General features: G+C 32.8%; 1 protein-coding gene across 1 annotated transcript; it reads right to left on the reverse strand.

Annotated features, from left to right (window-relative positions):
* Positions 1 to 77: 77 nt before the first annotated feature.
* On the reverse strand, positions 78 to 6,743 carry LOC111409827 (ATP phosphoribosyltransferase 2, chloroplastic-like). The gene is made up of 11 exons (XM_023039902.1): positions 6,372 to 6,743; positions 5,933 to 5,992; positions 4,034 to 4,147; positions 3,516 to 3,581; positions 3,327 to 3,434; positions 3,138 to 3,221; positions 1,668 to 1,769; positions 1,408 to 1,521; positions 1,234 to 1,314; positions 803 to 922; positions 78 to 453 (listed from the first exon to the last, which is right to left on the reverse strand). The coding sequence occupies exons 1-11, from the start codon at positions 6,612 to 6,614 to the stop codon at positions 352 to 354; spliced, it is 1,194 nt and encodes a 397-aa protein (XP_022895670.1). The 5' UTR covers positions 6,615 to 6,743; the 3' UTR covers positions 78 to 351.
* Positions 6,744 to 12,560: the final 5,817 nt, after the last annotated feature.

The raw sequence follows: 12,560 nt of genomic DNA on the forward strand, positions 1-12,560 counted from the left end.
TTAGAACCTTTAAATGCGTAATGCTGAAATAAAGTTGTTATTTTTAAAACTAAGATAAAGGGATATTACTTTCAACGTGATGCTGAAATGAGTGCCCAGTTTCTTGTATAATGTAACTACAAGTTTTACCACACAGGAAGTAAATTAATTGCACAACTCGAAAATTATTATATATATCCGCAAAAACTTGAGGTATCAAGAAAAACTCGAAGTAAACAATTTCACAAAGCTTTGCTGTATTCCCGCTTGCTTGGAGACGAAGGTAAACTGGATATGCCTAAAGCTCCAAGTTCGAAAGAAGTTGGCACCAACTCGGAGTTCCTTCGTTGAAGATGTGGGTCAAAGGAGAAATCAGAACCCCATCCCCAAGTTCGAAAGAAGTTGACGCCATCTTGGAGTTTCTTCGTCGAAGATGTGGGTCAAAGGAGAAATCAGAACCCCACTACCTCCAATCTGTACCAGACAAAACACGACCCACAAATTTAACGAAGCTATTAGGCACAGCAGTACACAACACAGCAGACAAGATTTTAGTTTCACTTTCTTCCTTAATAGTGTCGACTGTGGAGTACTATACAATCCACACCTCATCAAATGAACCATTAGCACGGGGTAGGGGGAGAGAGAACCCAGAATCAAAAGGGGAGCCAAAAAAATATATTAAAAAAAAAATTAAAGGTTTTAATTGTGAAAAAACATGAAAAATGAAAGGGTAAAATGTTGTGTTGGAGACAATTGTGAATAACATTCAAGCATACAAACATAAGTGCATAAAGGCAACATCTGAGAGTAAGTGACTCACCGCCCTAAGCTGCTGAACAGACTTGTAAAGTTCTTTCTTTGGAGCACAAATAACTATGGCATAATAATCTGCTGACACCTTCCCATCACGTTTACAAAAAACTGGGCTGATAGTTGGTCCCTGCACGTATAAGCATGAAATCATACGAGAAATCTATGATACAGATAAAAGATATTATTAACAAAAGTAATCTTGTGGCATGGATAAGTGGAGTGTTATACAAATACGATTTGCATGCATCTCTCCATTAACAAGACAAGTGCTTGGGGGAATATGTAAGTGCAAATACAATTTGCACGCCTCCCTCTCCCTCTCTCTCCCTCCCTCCCCCCTAGCTTCCCCTCAGTTTTTACTATTTCATTTCTGTTGGAGTGGGCATCTTACTTTTTGTTATTTCAAAATAATATATATGCAGGAGAAGTCAATATCACCTGCAACCCAGATAAAGATGTTTGGCTTAGTATTCGCTCAGCCACTTCCTCTGCACAGCTTCCCCTCATGTTGGCTGTTACCTGCCAGGAGGATTGTAAGGTTACCAAAATAATGAGAAACAGTAATTTTAAAAATAAACAAAAAATAAAAATAAAAAAAGAAAGGAAAGAAACCATGAATTGACCAGCAGCCCTCAAATGTGCCTCCAGTCTTTCAAGCATTTCATGAGTTATATCAAGCACGCCTTTTCGCTGGGTCAATGATTTTCTACTAGCAACAAGGACAGCCTGAAATAATAAAACAAGGTCAAACAAAAATCCAGAAATATTAACTCTGTATTAATGTCCAAAGTCTCTACTCATATCAGTATCTTAAATTCTGCTAAGTTTGCAGCATTGTAAACTTTACAACAAAAAAAAAAAAAAGGGACTACCTGACTTTCCACGATAAGTCCACCTTCAATTTCTTTCAAATTATTTTCTCTCAATGTGGTTCCACTGCTCACAAGGTCCACAATAGCATCGGCTATTCCCATCTGTTAAGAGGAAAAACAAGAGTCAGGAATAGATATAGAATTTGCGCTCCTTGTTTAATTCAATTATTCAATCATTCCAACCAATAAGGCAGCCACGAGAGAAAACAGATAAAGCAAATTCAATTGTAATCCTCTTTTAGCAGTATCCTTAGAGATCTTCAACATTAAAGCAACCTTCATTTTGCTCATTCATGGAGTTGTCACATTACCACTGGTCCTTCACTAACTCCAAGGTAACTCATTAATGTACATTTTCCAGATTCTTGTTTATCACTTACACGTGAATTTTGTTTTGTTTCATTCAAATTGCACTTGTCTGAGTTTCTCGTCTCCTGCTGAGATTCATTTTAAATTATGCATAACTGTCAACAATAATACACAACTATGTTATTACATTAGCAGTCATTCTCCAAAAAAGATGTTATCAGGATGGATCTTTCTCGGAGTCTTACAAAATGAAATTAACAAAATAAGATAGGGCAACCTATTAATCATCCAAAGCCAAAACTCCAGGACGAGTTTTCTCCAACACGAAGAAAAATGACTCGGTCAGATATTTTACATTATTTGTTTCCTAAATATTTCAGATCTATGTTGTTTTGCTTCCTTTTATTTAGTTTCGTAGTTTGTAAATATGGTGCTGGGTTATACTTATGGCTGTTAAAGCCCTAAAAGGACGATTTTTCATGAGATGAATGCTAGGGAAATACGGACGATCATAATAAAATGGATAGGAAATGAAAAGATATATCAACAATTGAAAGTGGCACCCGTTGAGGAAAAATTAAGGGAAGAATGATGTGCGTGGTTGGGACAATTTGCTTAGGCCTAAAAATGCTCATGTTCATAAGAGTGACACGAGTACTTAGGATTTGAAGCCAAATCTGGCCCCTATTCCAGGTTTTATTTGGTATTTCCTCAAACTCTAGCTACGAATATGGATCTCGAGCTTCAGTCTTACTGATGCAGGAAGAAATCAATAAAAAAAAGAAAATGGATGGATTTTCGGAATTTTTATTGATTTCCATTTTGGAATGATTTTCTTTCCTCCTTTTTTCAATCAGCATCCACATGATACATTTGCAGATAATTGCTTGGGTTGCAAGTTTAGCACTATAGGTCTGATCTTGTACCAACCTTTGGTGTTAACCATGTATTAGCCCCATTTTTAAAAAACTAGTGAAATTTTAAGCTGTTCCTATTAGAATTTGTACTTCTCCCTGTATCAGATTTACAGATATATAGCAGTAGAATAGGCTGCACGGAGAACAGGAAAAGAACAACCAAAAAATCAATGCAGAGGCAGGAGTAGCACATCATATACTCGGAACGTATAGCATATCCATGTCAGGAGAGTTTAGTTCTTACTGCAGGAGCTGCTTCCAGGGCTCCATCAGCTGTTGAAAAAGTGACATGCTTCAATCCATTATCTTTCATAAACTTTGGAGCCAACTGCAAATAAACATGACCTATTAAATATAACCTCTTCCATAAAATGAAAATATTCAAGCAAAAGGAAACAGGACAAAGATTCAGAAAACTCTGTATACACCATACATATGTGAAGCCAGTAGCAATTCTCAGAGGTCTTCCAGGAGTCCATTGTGGCATCTGTGCTAGCTCTTCCAAAGAGTTTATGTTCTCAAAAATGCCATACTTGGGTATCTAAAGAAGAGAAGTACATTTCCTTCCATAGGTAAGGGGGGAAAAGTGTATAATGATTATATTTTGTGAAAAAAATCTTACTGCTAAAGATAAATGACAATCTCCGTACTCAAGAGCATCATGGGCAAGGATAAGATCTTCATTCCCCTGCAAAAGGACTAAATGATGAGAAACTGATAAACAGATTACATGATTTAAACATTATATGGACATAAAAGAAGATACACAGTAGTTTGTACAGAAAAATACTGACACCTGTAACCATGCAACGGAGCATGAATGATTGGCACAGAATGCACAAAAAAATGACACAAGTAGCATGTGTCCTGTTATGAACATGGTAGATTAGAAAAACTCTCAAATCATAAACATGGTGAGATAGTCATGATGAAAAAGGTATTTTATTTTGTTGGCTCAACATAAGAGACAAACATCAAAGTGAGAGTTGCATCGGAAATAAGAAGCATATGACCTTCATATCATCAGTCCCACCATATTAAAGAAACATTTACATGATAAAGAAACTTCTCTCATGCTAATTATAATTAATAACTGATGATCATCATCATGCATAGGCAAATTACACCCTCAAATCTTACCTGCCCATATTCTGAAACTGTATCAAGACCGACAATACCAAGGTCTAAATCTCCAGAAACCAATTTTCTCACAATGTCTTTTGGCCGTTGAAACCAAACTTCTAAATTTGGAAGCTGCAACATCATAAAAGGGATTATAAGAAACATAAATGTCTAGAGTACATACAAAAATTGATTAAATTCATGTCAGAAGATGAACGCATGGGTATCCAAAGGATATTATGTTGTACAATGGGATTAATCACTTTCATGCAGCATAAATGTGGTTATATTGGAGTTCAGAATATATTCATAAAGACAAGGGGAAGAATTTGTCGGGGTGCTGTGAACAATATGGTATAAAACTGTTGCTTACAATACAGAAATCGGATAAGCTAACGTATTATAGAGAAATGCCTTGAAGTTCCAATATGTCGAGTAAATCAGATGAGATATTTTCCATAAGTCATTTCTCAAAGAGAACATATTTTACATAAGTCATTTGAAGTCCCATGGATGCAGCCACATCCATTTAATGCTACTAGTTCCAAACCAGTGTGTGGGAGTCTAACGATGGCGAGATATTGCTCAGTAGCAACAATGGTGGTAGTCTGGTGACGACAGCTGTTCAATGGCTTATAATGGCATGGGCTTAGTCATTGTGGAGGTGAGAGTGTGACAAGGGTAGTTCAACAAGCTCATAGACGAAGTACTCTAGTCATGGTGGAGGTAGAGAAGGTGGCAATGGTGGCTTTTGAGGAGGTGGTTCAATTAATTTACGCTTTATTCAGTTTCATTATTTATTTTCTTTCTCCCACCTTAAGAAGAAAAGGCTCGAGTTGGTGTATTGAGTGGAGAATGTGGACATGTTGATTACATGTTGACGGTGGTCTGAAATGGGTAAGAACAGAGAGGTGGCAGTGGGTAACGTGCAACAGAATGAGTTGGATACACTATAAAAATTTGGTAACTACATCAAAATTGAAAGGATAGCCGAAATCAGGAGAATAGATTATCCCATTTGACACTACCCTTTTTATAACATTCGCCTTTTTGTGCAGATAGTGATGTATTAACATTACTGCTCATGATTACAGTGTGTGTGGAGGGCAGTTTAGTTGTAGGAACTTCGCACGAGTTCTCAAATTGATATGGTTTGCATGCACAACATGTAATGTAGAATATGCATTGATGATAACATCATGTGGCATTCTTCTTTTTCTTCCAGGAGAATAATACTTTCAAGAGAAGACAAAACTATATGTTGCGCCATTTTGTGAAGTTCGTTTACAATGTACATTGATCACACTAAAATAATTGAACAATAAAAGACAAGTTCAATTTGCTTGAAAAATATTGCAGAAAACAACCATACTATGCCAAGGAAACAAATTGAAATGTATAATTGAGGAGAAAGAACAGGTTATCCATATTCATTGTCATAAGATGAGAAACAACGAAATGATTAAACTGAACTGGTTGTACAGGTTTGGCGACTAGGCAGATGGCAAACCATGATGCCAGAAAGGACATTATTTACTATCATCCTCTCTATAACATTGGAAACTTTCAGAAAAATAATAAGCCCAGAAATGAAAGGAAAGATAGATCATCCATCCAAGAGGCTGGGAGAAGGAAAACTTCAGGGGAAAAGGGCAAGCGTGGGAGAATTTGTGAAAATTTCTGGGACTCCTCAACCGTCACTCCCCATCGGCTTCCACTGTCTACGACATCATGACAGTGGATTAACATCAAAATGGCTACCAAAGAATCCATAATTTCACTTATAAGCCAACATCAGTGTTGAAGAAAGAACATCTAAAATACAATCTACTTAGTTTTTTGCACAGCCCAATACCAATAGTTTGTTTTACCAGCTAAACATCGAAAAAACTTGCTTCTGTGATGAAGTGTACGCACCAGAGGAATTTCAGCTACATATTGTCGTGGATTCACCTGCCTCACTGATAATTGGCAATCCTTAACAGACCCACCAAAAAAAACAAACAATTAGTGTTGGTAAAATCCCACATTGTTCAAGTACGAAAAGAGTAATCAAAGTAAGAGTTGAGCTTCTCTTAACAGGTTAATATGGACCCCAAGGCTCAATACTCTATCAGGATTTAAAAGCTCAATCGAGCAATTCAATTGAATTCCAAGATTAGTCTTTTCAAACAAGCTGACTTATAAGATGGAATCCAAACAAGTAGGTTCCAAGATTGGCTAAATCAAACAAGTGGTATAGGGAATTGGAATCTAAGATTCTATAATAAATTACATGTAACCTGCCCCCTACCAATCCGTAAATTCCAAAATTGACATCGTACACAAGCACATATAGATATACAAACACAATTACCTTGAGAAGTTCGAGAGTATCCGTTGCCATTCGGCCTTTACTCGGCAACCCGAGCCGAACTTCGTTTCTCTCGGATGGCCTGTTATCTACATTTCCGTTGACTAGAGTAATTGGCGACGCAACGGAACAACAAGAAACCATAAATTTTACAGAAACGCGATTAATTGCAGAAGAAGGTGATGCCGAGAAAGATGAAATTGAAGCCAAAGGGCATTGCAGGAAATTCGTCTGTAACACGGCCATTTCTCGATTTTGAAGTGTGTTTTTATTTTTGAGTATTTTTGTGTGTGAGAGAGAGAAGGGAAGAGAAATCTGATTGGGGAGGCGCCGCCGTGGATGAGGGAGCGAGATTCAGCTAAAAGAAAATGAATTAAGCTCGTGCAATTTTTACACAAGTCATCTGACATAGCGACCCCAATTTTCAAAAAATTCATGTTTTTCAAAATTGATTTTTAATTTGTACTTTTTATTAAAATAATATTATGCGTAAATTTGAAATTTTCCTTTAATTTTTAATTAAATATTTTTCATCAATCTACTATTCTAAACCACATTCTTCCCCCTTTAATATTTTATGATATTTCATTATTAAACTATTTTAATCATAATCAATTTTTTCATCAAATCATTTGTAGCCACCTCGAATTATATCCATTAAATTTCTTCTGACAAATTGGCAAAATCAAATTTTTTTTTTTAACAAATGATGAGGCTGAATTGATTGATTTGAAATTATTTGTTTATTTAACATCCAATGAAATTATGTACTTGACAATCTATCAAATTGTTAAGCAAAAATTTCTATACATGATTATTAAAAAAAAGTAATAATAATAATGTGTATATAAAATTCATAATTTTTTATTTTCATTAATTTTTATTGTAATTTACTAAAATTTTGATTTAAATCTAAGGCCCGTTTGGTACCCATTTTTTCAAAATACATTTTTCTCTCTCTTCTTTTTAACTCCACATTCTTCATTAAAATAATATTAAACGTAAATAAAAAAATATTCTTTATTTTTCAACCCCACATTTTCTATTAATTTACTATTTCAAAAAATATTTTTACAAAAAAATGGCTCTCAAACGACATCTAAATCAAAACTAATTTTTTTTATCAAGATTATTAATCATCACTACCAATTTAACAGGTGGGCCACAATCACATTCTCCCCTATTCGATGTAGAGCATCTTAAGATGACAAATACTTGAATCTCAGGGTACCGTTTTCACGGACCTTTTACAAGTACTCACAAGCAAGTGGGCCACATATCATTAAAAAATGCCCCAAATATCCCCATCACCACCTGTTTGTGAGTACTTGTAAAAGGTCTGTAAAAAAAATGTCCTGATATTCTAGCGTTTCTCTCTTAAGATACTTTGTAAATTCAAATACTTTCTATATTTTAGGTAGACAACACTTAAAAATAAGGTTAAAGGGACTTTTTAGTCAAATTTTTAAATATAGGAGAGTCAAATTCATTCTCTATTTTTACTTCATAATAAATATATTTAATAAATTACATACTTTATTTCTTAAATTATTAAAATTTTAGTTCAATAAATTGACCATTTACATAATAAAAAAATATGTCAAATAAAAAATGTGAAGAAATCAATAAACATTTCTTTAAAGAAACAAAATGAATAGCCAAAATATATATTGTTTCTTAAAGATTCTCAACATCCCCAAGAGGCTATTTAAATATAAGATTATCTATATTTTAAAGAGTCAACCCTTAATATTATGCTTCAAGATATTATTTATATAATATTTTAAAATAGAGAGCGAGTTGGACTCTTCGAATTTGAAGAGAGAAATTTATTCTCTATAATTAAATGCATTCAAAGTATTTTAGTTTTCATTATAAAATAATATAATAATTTGGAGGGAAATTAATGAAAATAAACTATAGGAATAATAATAAATACTTTTTGGGAGTTATAAAATTAAGTGTTGAATATAAAAAAAAATATGTTAGAACACTTCAAAAATTTTACTCTCTAAATTTATGTATATCTCTAAATTGTAAATATATACTCTTTAATAGTAGAAAGACTTTTGAAGATACTCTAACAATATTATAATACGTGTAGATATCACTGTCTTATTAGATATCACTGTCTTATTATTTAATATTTAAAATACATAAACCAATAATCATCTAAACTCTAAATGAATGACACTGCTCATATTCATTAGGTTGCAATCACTTTTTATAGATGAAAGATGGAAGATTAGAGATTCTGCTTCTCTTTTGCTTTTTCATTTTTGTCAAAAATGTTACGCATTGTACTTTTTCAATTTTTTATGTTTTATAGTAATTGTGGATGAGTCTTATAAAATGTGTGAATACAGTCTCAACCCCTGTTGGAACCCCAATCGCACCGCATAATTATGGAACTAAATGAACACAATATTTTTCACATTTATAAAGGGTCTCAATTTCTCTTGCTTTTAACGCTATTGTTGAACTCGAAAACTAGAAATAAAATCAAGGTTTTACAACAAGATTATTACAACCAGAAATCACCAAGACTTCTCCAAATCACTACAAATATCACTCTAACAGCAAAGTAAATGTTCACAAAGCGCAAATGAGAGAGCTTAAAAAGCTGAGCTTCTATTTTTTTATTATTTGGTTTTGTTATGAAGGAATGAAGGGAGCCTTTAACAAACCCTCCATCCAAGCAAAGAACCTCCAAGTGGAAGGCAGTTGTGCTATAGAGACAAAGTTATGTTGCGTTTTGTCGCTCATTCGGGGTCCTGTCCGCATGTTATAAAGGGAGGTCTACAGAGAGGAGAACCGCATTCGAATTTACTTGGGTGGCGAATTAGGAGGGACGGCCACTACTCCTCAAGATTAGTCAGGCAAAATTTGGACACCTGAGTTATCAGAAAAAAATAAGAACCTTCAAGCGTGAGGCTCATATTAATTCTCATCAAATTATATCGAAGTTGATTTTCAAGTAGTAGTCATGAGTCATTTTAAAGCACATCATTTTCTTCAATGGAGTATATAAAATGGTAGAAACTAATTTGATTCCTATGAAATATATGGATGAAAGTATATTCAATCAACCTAAATTATAATTTAAAATTTTCTAAACATGCACTAAGTGCAAATTCAGGATGTTATCAACTGAGATATTAATTAATTTTAAAAGATCATTGAAATTTTAATGGATTCTATAAAATTCACTAAAATCTAGATGTTCCAATAACTCGTAGATTTATTATGCTTTTATTGATGAAGAATTTAAAAATATTTGGATGGATTTCATTTAAAAAATACGCATATCAGACTCTTTGAAAATTTTACCATTTTAAACTTCTTATGAATTCCATGAAAATCTATTGAAATTCATTAAAATTTATAATCCTTCGAATTTGTATTTAAAAACACCCACTTCATTAAAATAACTTGATTGTTTTATATCAAATTCATTCATGATTTCATTGTTGAAATTTCAATTTTATTTTATTAATCGCTCAACATCGAATCACATATTATCACACTGGTTATAGAGAGAATTATGGTCGGACTCTCCAATATTATATATATATATATATGAATTTGAATAGTTAATTGTTCCAATGGTCACTAAATTTATGAATATATTTTCGATTGCTCACTGAAATTTAAAACGTTGAGTTTTGACCACTAAACTTTGTCGACCTATGGTTGATTATGACCTTGAAGTTTTGATTGTAACAAACAAGCTAATCTTGTTTGCTAATAAATTGAATTCAAATAATTATAGTTTTTCAAAACACTTGATGAAAAAATTGATATGGTCATCAAAAGATCAAAAGCTACCATCACAAATTGGACTCAAGAAACAGGTCAAGATTGAAGCCACACATTCAAGAATTTAAGAACCAAATTTTGGAGGAAGATCAAAGATTCAATTTCTTAGATAGAATGTAAAGGTACTAATACTTTAATATTTGGAAATCAATGTTGAAACTCAAAATCCTTCTATGCATTAAAAACAATTTTTGTGTTTTAAAGGTCATTCTAGTGTAACATTATAATCAAATATGAAGGTGACTTTTAAAACGATATCTTGACTTGAAAAATATTTTTTTATTTTAAAAATTAGTTAAAAATATATTTCAAAAGTCCATGCCTTTCAAAACCTTCAAATCAGGTGAAACGAGGACAAAAGGTGAAAATCTCGAAACGATCGGCGGTCAACCAGCCCAAGGTGGCAGTTGACCGAAAAAATCCAACGGTCCAAAATATGATCGTTTTGACTTCTAATTTTTACTGTACAAACAGTTATATTGATTATCCAAACAAGAGGCGATCAACCCCAATGAGTCATCCGTAACTACAGATTTTTTTTACGTTTTGAACTTTATAAATACCTAGAGATGTCAACGAGCCGAGCCGTCTAGGATAAAATGTCCGAGCTTTTTTTGAACCCGAGTCGAGCCGAACAAAAGCTCGAACAAAAAAATTAAGCAGCCTTTCCAAGTTGGACAGGCTCTTTTTTTTTTATAAATAATATATAGGCACCAGCGTGTTGCCTTATTTCAAAAAATAAGGCAGCAACCAATTTTTTTTTTTTAAAATATTTATATAAAGGCCCACGAGCCACCCGGGCCAGCTTGGGCTTGGCTCGGGAATCCAAATCGGGGCTCGGCTCAAGCCAATAGTTAAGTTTAATTTTAATATATTTTTGTAAAATTTTAATAGATTTTCATCATTTGAAAAATAAAAATTTATTGTGTGTTTCGTTGTTGAAATTAAATTAATATTTAAATTTGCAACGAAACAGCCATCAAATTTGATTAAATGGATTTTACAACAAAACGCGTAATAAATTTGCTTAAATATGAATTTTACAACAAAACACACAATAAATTTAATTAAAATTTAAATTTTCGTAATGAAACACACAACCCATTTAATTAAATTTATTGTGTACTTCGTTGTAAAATCCAAACATTAATTTAATTTAATTTTAACAATGAAATAGACAATAAATTTTAATTTTTCAAATATCTTAAAATTCGACAAAAAGATATTAAAATTAAATTAAACTATTGTGTAATTAAGTAATCATTTTTCGTTAAAATGATAACTCAAACTTGTTTGTCTATTTTATTCCTTTTACTTGAGCTGAGATATTGTGGTACACATTTTTAACAAAATAAAAGGTAGACGTCATTTTTTTGAGTTTATTGGCTATATTCAACAACCTCAAAATTCAGTGAGCAATCGATTTTTTTTTTTTTCAAAAATTGAGTGAGTAATCGAAAACGTTTTTCAAAGTTTGGTAAGCAATCAAAGACGTGATAATTTTTTAACGATGTGACGGGATGCTATATACACATTTTGTTAGCCACCTCACTAATTTCCTTAAAAATTTGGAACGATGTTAAGTAACGTCCAACATTTTGATAAGTTTAATGGCAAAAAACTTGATATCTTTAATTTCAACGAGTACAATCTAAAACATAAACGCAAGTTCAGTCACCATTTGTACAATTAACTCGAGTTTGATATAAACCAAATTTAAAAAAGCAAATTAAAATTTGAAGTGTAGCCTTCAATTTGATTTATTTATTGGATAAATATTGAACAATTCAGTTGGTTGTTTAACGGATAATCCAATCCATTTGGTTATACAGGGAAGGTAGCGGATTCTTCGATCAACCCTGAGCAGAAGATAAGTCTTTAATTTGTTAAAATACTGCGAGCGATCACTCATTTACTTCTCAATTTCACGCTGTTTACCCTCTCCGATTTTACACCCCAATTCGTTTCCCAGTTTTGTGCCATTTTTTGTTTCTCCGCCGACATTTTCAGGTCAAAATCCCACAGAAAACCCATCTCATTAAATTCCAGTTTTTCATTTGTTACTTTGAGATCCTTGGACGACCACCCAGTAAAATATACTGGGTTAGAAGTTTAACTTCAGATAGGAAAAGAGAAAAGAGGAGCGCATTTGCTTAACCAGCTCTTATGATGAGATTGTGAAAGTTTGTATTTTGTCTCTTGAGATTGTGATAGTTTGTATTTTGTCTCTCTTTTTTTTTTTTTTTTTTTTTTTTTTTCGTCAGTTTTTGTAAATTTTTATCACTCTTTTTTTAGTATTTGTCATTTTTTTTCAATCATCCTTTTGAAATTTCTATCACTTTTTTTTTTTTTTTTTACAAACAAATTTATTTT

Source organism: Olea europaea, chromosome 15, assembly GCF_002742605.1.
Source record: "Olea europaea var. sylvestris chromosome 15, O_europaea_v1, whole genome shotgun sequence".
Taxonomy (NCBI): Eukaryota; Viridiplantae; Streptophyta; class Magnoliopsida; order Lamiales; family Oleaceae; genus Olea; species Olea europaea.

Coding starts and splice junctions, on each gene's coding strand:
- LOC111409827 (XM_023039902.1), bottom strand. CDS start 6,614: ATGGCCGTGTTACAGACGAATTTCCTGCAATGCCCTTTGGCTTCAATT. Junction 923..1,233: donor CATCTTTATCTGGGTTGCAG/GTGATATTGACT, acceptor TTATACGTGCAG/GGACCAACTATCAGCCCAGT. Junction 454..802: donor CTGTTCAGCAGCTTAGGGCG/GTGAGTCACTTA, acceptor TGTCTGGTACAG/ATTGGAGGTAGTGGGGTTCT.